The sequence below is a fragment of the Aegilops tauschii genome, chromosome 1 (genome assembly GCF_002575655.3).
Source record: "Aegilops tauschii subsp. strangulata cultivar AL8/78 chromosome 1, Aet v6.0, whole genome shotgun sequence".
In the NCBI taxonomy this organism is placed as follows: Eukaryota; Viridiplantae; Streptophyta; class Magnoliopsida; order Poales; family Poaceae; genus Aegilops; species Aegilops tauschii.
This window is the reverse complement of record NC_053035.3, coordinates 324,993,217-325,002,902: the sequence shown is the minus strand read 5'-3', so window position 1 is coordinate 325,002,902 and position 9,686 is coordinate 324,993,217. Positions and strand designations below refer to the sequence as shown.

At 48.2% G+C, this 9,686-nt stretch overlaps 2 protein-coding genes across 3 annotated transcripts; one reads left to right on the top strand and one right to left on the bottom strand.

The window, feature by feature from the left end:
• Window positions 1–2,125: 2,125 nt before the first annotated feature.
• On the top strand, window positions 2,126–6,401 carry LOC109760650 (importin subunit beta-1). Of its 2 annotated transcripts, none has more exons than XM_020319462.4 (3): window positions 2,126–2,288; window positions 3,411–5,837; window positions 5,939–6,401. In XM_020319462.4, exons 2-3 carry the CDS (start codon window positions 3,427–3,429, stop codon window positions 6,132–6,134), a joined length of 2,607 nt encoding a protein of 868 aa, XP_020175051.1. In that variant the 5' UTR covers window positions 2,126–2,288; window positions 3,411–3,426; the 3' UTR covers window positions 6,135–6,401. The 2 variants fall into 2 exon arrangements, with proteins under 2 accessions (XP_020175051.1, XP_020175057.1); XM_020319468.4 differs by having other exon boundaries at window positions 2,130–2,288; window positions 3,416–5,837.
• LOC109760666 (probable inactive receptor-like protein kinase At3g56050) lies at window positions 6,355–9,428 on the bottom strand. Its single transcript, XM_020319478.4, has 6 exons — window positions 8,999–9,428; window positions 8,768–8,810; window positions 7,837–8,327; window positions 7,552–7,742; window positions 7,307–7,439; window positions 6,355–7,222 (listed from the first exon to the last, which is right to left on the bottom strand). Exons 1-6 carry the CDS (start codon window positions 9,120–9,122, stop codon window positions 6,612–6,614), a joined length of 1,593 nt encoding a protein of 530 aa, XP_020175067.1. The 5' UTR covers window positions 9,123–9,428; the 3' UTR covers window positions 6,355–6,611.
• Window positions 9,429–9,686: the final 258 nt, after the last annotated feature.

Below are 9,686 nucleotides of genomic sequence, written 5' to 3'. Positions count from 1 at the left end.
TTATGACTGTTACATGATGAACCGCATCCGGCATAATTCTCCATCACCGATCCAATGCCTACGAGCTTTTCATATATTGTTCTTCGCTTATTTACTTTTCCGTTGCTGCTGTTACAATCACTAAAAAACCCAAAAATATTACTTTTGCTATCGTTACCATTACTTCCATATTACTTTGCTACTAAATACTTTGCTGCAGATACTAAGTTATCCAGGTGTGGTTGAATTGACAACTCAGCTGCTAATACTTGAGAATATTCTTTGGCTCCCTTTGTGTCGAATCAATAAATTTGGGTTGAATACTCTACCCTCGAAAACTGTTGCGATCCCCTATACTTGTGGGTTATCATGTGGTTGCATATGTTAGGCTAGTTTAGCGATAGTTACCTGTGTTCTTAAAGTTGAGAAAAACTACCTTACACAATTTTATCCATCTCCTCAGATCTGTTGGTCCCCTTCAGATCTTTGTAGTTAGTGTGTCTTTCAAGAAAAGCTACTGGCTGGATATTGGTGTTGCGACTTCGACATTTTCTGTGTTGTTCTATGGCATGGTTCGATTTCTCCCACCCTTTGAACAGGTGCCAATGGGCTGCAAACCTGTATTGCACAAGATGATGCTCCAATCTTGTCTCAAGGGTGAGTGGCTATTGTGTTCTTCAAAGTTTGAAAAAGTGAGGAAATTTACAGGTGTTGTTTTCCCTTACTGTTTGATTCAGTGCATTTTTGAATCCATCCTGGGTAAGATACAATTGGAATAACAAGAAGGCTACAATGTAATTTTATTTTACTTTATTTTGCGTCCAGTTGTCTATCCTTTGTATTGGCTATTGTTTCCTTGATATTAATCAGATCTAAGATACCTTTTGGATGCCTTTAAAATAATAATTTATTCATGTTTTCTCGTTTGCCCCCCTCAGCAATCCTTGGTTAGCTCCAACATTGATAAGATCCTTAAAAAAGGTATAATATGTGGTTGTGAGGCCAAATGATCGTCATACTCTTGGCACACAAAAAACCCTAGATTTGACACTTGTGCCCCCCATCAATGCGGAGACAATATTCTTATCTATAGCAAGACACATGTGACCGTGGTCAATCTTAAAACTGTGCGACTCCGATGATCAATAAAGATTGCCACATATATGTTGTACTCATTGTTCTCTCCAAAAGCCATGCCATTTTCTTCTAAGGAAACAGAAAACAGAACACCTTTTCTTTGCCCTAAGAACAAAAAACAAAACACCCAGTTGGTCGCCTAATCATCGAGCAAGTTTGTCGGGCCTGGGCGGGAGTTGTCTGGGCTGTTCGATTGAGCGTGACCACTTGAACTAAACCTTGATTTGTGAAGTGTAGAATATAATTAGTAAATGATGAGGCGGGAGATAAACGTACAAGAGGAACTGTTCGGAAGAGGATGTGTGGTCACAAGGAAACCCTAAGAGAGGAGGTTGTGCGATGGTGTCAGAAAAAGATGAAAACTACATTAGACGAGACTATGCAAGAAGATGTGGAAATGCATTTGCAGGGATGCACCCTAGCATCCACTGGTGGAATCTACACACATGTCACTGCTCCCACCCCCAACCTTGAAGTTTTTTTGGGGGCACTTGGATAAAAAAACAGTTTTTTGCCCTTAACAATTCGTGTTTTCTTGTTTGCCCCATCAAGAATCCATGTCTAGCTCCATCACTGATAAGATCCTTTAAAAACAATATTAGTATGTGGTTGGAGGCAATGAGCATCGTTGTATCTTATAGCACAACAAGAATACAACCCTAGATTTGACACATGTTTGCCTCGTTAACGTGGAGATGACATTTCTATTGATAGTCAATCTTGAAGCAGTAAACATTGCGTGTGTGTGTGCAGTAATCAAGCGATTCTCACGAATCAACTCCACACGGAAAAAGAAAGTCCTCCAATCCGAAAAGTAAAAAGCCATTGCCATTTTTCACCAGGCAAGGAAAACAGGACACCTTTTCCTTCGTCGTGATGAGAACAGAAAACGCAACACCCAGTCGACCGTCCGATCATCGAGCAAGCCTGTCGGGCCCGGGCGGGTGTCGCCTGGGCCGTTGGATCGAGCGCGTCCACTAGTACTAAACCACGCGTCCTCCCCTCCCCCCAGAGGCCCACCCCCAAAACCCAGAATCCCGCCTCTAAACCCTAGCCGCCGGCGCGGCCTATATTCCCCTCCCTCCCTCCTCCGCAGTTCTCTTCCATTTGTCTGGGAGAGGCGGCCGAGCGAGCGAGCGCGGAAGCATCCCCCCGGCAGATTCGTTCTTCTGGTAAGCTCTCCCGCTTCCTCGATTGGTTTCAACCTGTTTCCTTCCGCTGTCTCAATCCCCGATCTCTCTCGGACTTGTCCCCAATCCCTAACCCTAGCCGCCTACCCCGGCAGTCTCCGCCGTATCCAATCAGGTCCCCCCTTCCTCCACCTCACCCTGTCTATCCGTCTCACCGCCGGTTAAGCGCGCGGTGTCGGCGGGAAGCAGCACCCGGTGGTGAGCCGGCGGCGGAACCAGTCGTATGGGCCAGTAGTCGTTTTATTTATTTATTTATTATTGTAAGCCGCCTATATACGCATCGGAGCTTTACCCTGGTAGTGGTAGGCCAGTTGGCCATCCTACAGAATACAGATGCATCGGATATTGTGTCCAAGTTGGTTCGACCAGCGTATTTGTATGTATAGCTTAGCTCGCCGTGGATTAGTATGAATTGATCTAGCGCTGTTGATTAGTATAATTTGATTTGGCATGTTAAAGGTCCTGGTAGTGTAGGCATATATTGCCCTGCTATTACTTTGTTCTCTTATTTCCTAATTGTCCATGCATGTGGTAGCATTAGTCACATCATAATTTATCTGGCTGTAGAACATCTTCATATGGTTTCCTTTTTGTCAATCAGCCCTGGTGATGTAGTGTGCAGTTGCCTCATGAATACCTAGTTATTGTGGGGGTGTTTAGCCTCTTTAGCTTGGCTCCTCAATCAAATAAACTTAACGAATGGTCGGATCCTTTGTAATTGTTTAACTAAGAAATATGTCTTACTGATAGAGATAAACAGTATCTATCTACTGAAGTGACGGTAACTATCTTATGAATGCATTGTTCCATTTGTGGTAGATGTTTTTGCATCCTATAACTGTATTTTAGCAAAACTATTTTTTGATTAACCATGTAACTGCATTATGTGGTTCTCAAGCCTTTCTTAATTTTACTTGTGGAAGAACACTAAGCTACGTGAAACTGGTCAGTAGCCTGTAGGTCTAGGACAGCTCACAAGTGCTATTTTGTTTTAATTTGTATTTGTACTTAGATGCTTTATCCTTAAATGTTGCTGACTGACAGTCTGTTCCTCCCATATTTGTCTGGCTAACTGATACAATCTGGTCTTTTAATATTTGCCAGGGCAGGTGCAACAGTCATGGATATCACTCAGATTCTGCTAGCTGCTCAGTCTCCAGATGGCAACCTTCGCTCAGCAGCAGAAGGCAACATCAAGCAGTTCCAGGAGCAGAATCTTTCCAACTTCCTCCTATCCTTGTCAGTGGAGTTATCAAATGATGAAAGACCACCAGAATCTAGAAGACTTGCTGGTATTATCCTTAAGAATTCACTGGACGCAAAGGATTCTGCAAAGAAGGAGCTGCTGATTCAGCAATGGGTCAGTTTGGATCCGTCAATCAAATTGCAGATTAAGGAGTCATTGCTGATAACACTAGGATCTTCGGTGGGTGATGCACGGCAGACATCATCACAAGTCATTGCAAAGATTGCATCCATTGAGATACCCCGTCGGGAATGGCAAGACCTCATTGCCAAATTATTGAGCAACATGACACAGCCTGGGGCCTCTGCGCCACTAAAGCAAGCAACTCTAGAAGCATTGGGGTATGTGTGTGAGGAGATTCCTCCTGAGCACTTGGAGCAGAATCAAGTGAACGCTGTTCTGACTGCTGTGGTTCAGGGGATGAACCAGACAGAGCTAAGCTCTGAAGTCCGTCTTGCAGCAGTTAAAGCTCTGTATAATGCTCTTGACTTTGCTGAGAGCAACTTTGCAAATGAGATGGAGAGGACCTTTATAATGAAGGTAATATGTGATACTGCTGTATCTAAGGAAGTGGAGATCAGACAGGCAGCCTTTGAATGCCTTGTGGCAATTGCATCCACATATTATGTGCACTTAGATCCTTATATGCAAACCATATTCAACCTGACAGCTAATGCTGTCAAAGGAGATGAGGAACCAGTTGCACTGCAGGCTGTTGAGTTCTGGAGTACTATTTGTGAGGAAGAGATTGAACTCCAAGAGGAATATGAGGGATCTGATGATGCTAACTCAACTGTAAATTATCGCTTCATTGAGAAGGCCCTCCCTTCACTTGTTCCAATGCTGCTAGAAACTCTGTTGAAGCAAGAGGAAGATCAAGAGCAAGATGATAATGCTTGGAACATTTCCATGAGTGGCGGAACATGCCTTGGACTCATTGCTAGAACTGTTGGTGATGCAATTGTCCCTCTTGTGATGCCATTTGTGGAAGCTAACATCACAAAGCCAGACTGGCGTTGTCGCGAGGCAGCCACTTTTGCATTTGGTTCTATCCTTGATGGCCCATCCCTTGAGAAACTTGCTCCCCTGGTACAGGCCGGACTTGATTTCTTGCTCAATACAATGAATGATCCAAACAGCCAGGTAAAAGACACCACTGCATGGACTCTTGGACGGGTATTTGAGCTTTTGCATTCTCCATGTAGTACTAATCCAATCATATCAAATGCAAACCTTCCTCGTATCATGGCTGTCTTGCTAGAGAGTAGCAAAGATGTTCCAAATGTGGCTGAGAAAGTCTGTGGAGCCATATATTTTCTTGCCCAAGGTTATGAAGATGCAGAGCCGGCCTCATCTTTGCTCACACCTTATCTTCCTAATGTTATTGCTGCACTCCTTACTGCTGCGGATCGTGGTGATATGACCCATGTGAGGCTTCGTGCATCTGCTTATGAAGCGCTGAATGAGATTGTAAGAGTCAGTAACATACCTGAAACTTCAAGCATTATAGGCCAGTTATTGCAGGAGATCATGAGAAGATTGAACCTGACATTTGATCACCAAATATTTTCATCAGGCGACAAGGAGAAGCAAAGCGATCTGCAGGCTTTGCTGTGTGGTGTACTGCAGGTCATTATCCAGAAACTGAGCAGCTCAGATGCAAAGTCCATAATTGCACAGACTGCTGATCAGCTGATGCTTCTGTTTCTCCGCGTCTTTGCCTGCCACAGTGCTACTGTACATGAAGAAGCAATGCTTGCCATTGGTGCTCTTGCTTATGCCACGGGTCCAGATTTTGTGAAATACATGCCTGAGTTTTTCAAGTACCTTGAGGCAGGCTTGCAGAATTATGAAGAATACCAAGTATGCTCCATCTCTGTAGGGGTGGTGGGTGATATTTGCCGTGCCTTGGAAGATAAAATTTTGCCCTTCTGTGATGGGATCATGACTGTGCTTCTCAAGGATCTCTCAAACTCCCAGCTCAACAGGTCTGTCAAGCCCCCCATTTTCTCATGCTTTGGAGACATTGCTCTTGCAATCGGTGAGAATTTTGAGAAATACCTGCCGTATGCTATGCCAATGCTTCAAGGGGCGGCTGAGCTTCTTGTTGTTTTGGATCAAAATGATGAGGATATGGTTGATTATGGTAACCAGCTCAGACGGGGAATATTTGAGGCGTACTCTGGCATACTACAGGGCATAAAGGGTGCAAAAGCTCAGCTGATGATACCTTATGCAGGCCATCTATTGCAGTTCACTGAAGCTGTCTACAAAGATCGGAGCAGGTCCATGTCATTTCTCTTACCTTTCTTTTTTGTTACATTATTACATGGGTGATTGGTTCTCTTGCTTAACATTATATATATGCATGTGTTTATACTTTCAGGGATGAGAGCGTGACAAAGGCTGCAGTTGCTGTCCTGGGGGATCTTGCGGACACACTTGGACCAATCTCGAAGGATCTGTTCAAGAGCCACCTCTTCCATGTTGAGTTCTTGAGGGAGTGCCTCGATCTGGATGATGAAGTCAGGGAGACGGCGTCATGGACCCAGGGGATGATAAACCAAGCGATAGTTTCCTAGACGAGAAATTATCTTGCGTCGTCTGTTATGGTGGATGTTGGGTTTTGTTGCTGCGCCATGCCCCGTTTGGCTCAGATGAACAGAAGGGTACCAAAGTATAGCGTCAGTCAGTCGTAGGAACATTGTCGTAGATGTCTTCTGTGGTGGTTTATTATTTTCAGTCTGTCAAGTCGTTATGCGTCACATTCGACGGCAGTGGGGTTTATGGTCATTGGACGTCTTGAACAGCTAAACTTATTATTGTATTCTACTCGTTTGTGTTGCGTACTTGCACTATGCTTCTGCAGGGTGTTGTGTAGTCTGGTTACAAAATCTTGACAAACTACAAAGGTCTTTAGTGAAGCGAAAATACACGCACAACTTCGTCACACTATGCTACACCACTTGCACACACTGCGATTCCAACTGTTCGTGTACGAACTCACTGTAGCAAACTTGTATGCTATGCTCCATCAGGGTGCAGCTCGGGTGCCATCTTCAGGTGGCCTCGGTGGAGATGATCTCCAGTTCCGCCCACCACAGCGGCGACACCTTGGGGGTGGCGGCGTCCGGCGGCATGGCCGTGATCTCCCTCAGCCGCCTCGCCACCTCTGACATCGCGGGTCGCCGCCTCGCCTCCCGGTCGGTGCAGGACCGAATCACGCCGTCCAGCCTGTTGACGGTCTCGGCCTGGCGGGGCGCGTTCCAGCTCAGGCCAGGGTCCATCACGTCCCTCAGCTGCCTCTCCCCTCGGAGGAAGCTCGCCGCCCAGCCCTCCAGCAGGCCGCCGGCCGACGCCGTGAACCTGCCGGACATGATCTCCAGCAGCACCATGCCGTAGCTGTACACGACGCTCTCCCTGTCGGACAGAGCCAGGAGGGACTGCAGGCTCGCCATCTCCGCCCTTGTCGACGAGGCATCGGCATCGTCGGAGCAGAAGAAGACGTCCGCGATCTTGGCCGCGAAGTCGTCGGTCAGGTACACGGTGGACGTGTCGAGCGTCTTCAGGATCTCCGGCGGGCTCAGCTGGTGCATGTGCTCCAGGCAGTAGGCGATCCCCACCGCCACTCGCAGCCGCGTCGGCCAGTCCAGGTGACCGTCTTCCCTCACTGCAGCGAACCACACAATATTGTTAGTTAATCTGCTACAGCTCTTGTAAAAACGTCTGATGGATGAAACTCCATTAATCTTACCATGGAGATGGTCGAAGAGTGTGCCGTTGGGAGCATACTCGAACACCATCATCCTTGTGAATGGCTGCTCTTCCTGGCAGTAGCCCAGCAGGTTCACAAAGTTCTTGTGGTTAACTCTGGACAGGCTTGTTATCTGAAACAACACAAATGCAAAATGGCAAATAATTACTGGTACTGTTTGGTTTGATGATTTTTTAAAACAGTAAATTCTAAATTGGTCAGTTTCGTCCTAGCATTGCAGCCACCTTTTTCCTGAACCGCGCTTCGCAGTGCTTGGACCACTCCTTGCCGGACTTCTTCGTCGTCGATATGACGGCGATCTCGACGCCGCTCGACAGCGTCCCTTTGTACATCATGTAGTCAGACAGGCAGCCGATGACGTTGCTGAAATCTTCGCAGGCCGCCTGGAGCTCCGACCTCTTGAGCGCCGGCACGCCTGCAGCCATCTCCCAATCACTTCCAAGAAAAGAAGGGAGCCACGTAGCAGTACAGATGGAAACTTGGCACAGTTTTCAGGGGGCGAGCTTAACCTGTCACGAACGCTTTCTGCAGCTGCCCGCTGAGGCCAGTCGCCCACGGCCTGACGGTGACCACCTTGCTGGACCGGTAGCACAGGATGAACAGTGCCGCAGAAATGGCCACAAGGAGGCAAGCTCCTGCTCCGGCGATGACATAGATACGCCGCCTGGTAGGAGCATGCTCCGCCGCATCAGTGGAAGCTTCTCCGACCGCCGCAGCGCCGTGGGTCACCACCGTGGCTGACGTCGGTGGCACCGTGATGCTGTGCGCAGGCTTCTCGACATCCCGAGGCGGCACCGCCAGAGGCTTGGCGACCTCCGGCGACGGCGCGGGGGCGCTTGATGGGGAGCCAGCATCCTGCAACGCCGGAGAACTCGTCGTCGGCGTCGGTGCCGGTGCCCATGGCCAGGGTGGCCACTGCGGGAACGTCGTCGACTGCTTGGACCTGTACCTGGTTGGTTGTGGCAGAGCTTCTCGGATGTGTACCGCTTGGATATCCTGCCTGCCAATGATTGGAGTCGGCAGATGGGAGGGAGTGAGCAGAAGCGGTGAAGAACAATTGGACAAGGGACATGCACCAAGCGGGGTTGCTCGGTGGTTCAGCTGTCCATCTCTGACAGCCGACACGCCATTCCCACCTCCGATCTTATTGGTGTTTATCTATGCAATGCAATCTAAGAAGATGGGCGCCAAGAATGTTTTTGCAGTATTTTAAGTGTCTTTTAATCGTTTTCCTTGCGAATTTAAAATGAAGAGTGGAATGTTGCGATGACGAGACATGCAGATGAAGAAGTTACCAAGCTACTCTGCCTAGACGAAGAAAAATCCATGCTACTACTATAATGGCTTTCACGATATTTTACACTCTATTCTCTCCCAGTGACACTGAAATTCAGAGCGTTCCTGAACCGAACATGAAAGGTATGGTGAGAGAGATCTCACCGGTCTGCGGGGCGTGCATCTTCCTCCCAGTTGTTCACCCTTCCTACAGTGAGAGAGTTCGAAAACTTACCATCAGTATACATCTCAACTTTAAAGAAACAAAAACAAGCAAGTAGGCAAAAATTAACCAAAAGAAGGGAAGAAGCTTGCTCTTATAACATAAACACACACAAAGAATCAAATAGCAGCAATGGTTCTTCAGCAGCAGCAGAGGTACACACACGGACATACCTCGCTGAGCATCGGAGCTGCAGGTGCCAAGGCTGAGACTGAAGGTGACGAGCAGCAGCAGCAGCAGCGCAGCCGGCGCACAGCTCGGCCTCCCCATGGATCGACACGGTTGGAGCTCCGACATGGGGAGGCCTGGGCTGGTCAAGCGCGCGTGCACAATATGGTGGCGATGGCGCGAGGGAGGGGAGAGGAGGAAGAAGGCTCGGGGTCAAGAGGTAGATAACCGAGCAAGGAGCAAGGAGCAGGGAGGATATTGGGCGGGCGGCCACCTGGAAGGAGAGGAGGGAGGGGGGTCGCGACGATGGCTTTGTTGTTTTGTTGGGGGCGTGACCACCGAATGCCACGCCGCCCACGGCACGCACCGATGAAATCCTGCTTGCTTGGCTCTGTTCGGATTAGAGCGGTACGACGCGCGTACGTGCCCACTCTCGGTCTCAGAGTCCAGTCTACCGACTGCCGCATTGGACGGCTCCAGGTGAAAACAAGGCTAAATGCGTCGCCGTCTGTCGCGGCGGGGATGCGCTAACGTGAGCGGTCGGGTTCACTCGCTGGTCTAATAGAATTGTCCAAGTCGGCCGAGCACCACCTACCGTGGTTTCAACTTTCATAGACGGGCGGCATTTCTAACCGATCCCTAATAACCGGACTGATCCCTGTAATCGGTTAGAAAAATAAAAATTCAGTTTTA

Coding starts and splice junctions, on each gene's coding strand:
- LOC109760666 (XM_020319478.4), bottom strand. CDS start 9,122: ATGTCGGAGCTCCAACCGTGTCGATCCATGGGGAGGCCGAGCTGTGCG. Junction 8,328..8,767: donor GATGCACGCCCCGCAGACCG/GTGAGATCTCTC, acceptor AATCATTGGCAG/GCAGGATATCCAAGCGGTAC. Junction 7,440..7,551: donor AAGCGCGGTTCAGGAAAAAG/GTGGCTGCAATG, acceptor GTGTTGTTTCAG/ATAACAAGCCTGTCCAGAGT.
- LOC109760650 (XM_020319462.4), top strand. CDS start 3,427: ATGGATATCACTCAGATTCTGCTAGCTGCTCAGTCTCCAGATGGCAAC. Junction 5,838..5,938: donor GTCTACAAAGATCGGAGCAG/GTCCATGTCATT, acceptor TTATACTTTCAG/GGATGAGAGCGTGACAAAGG.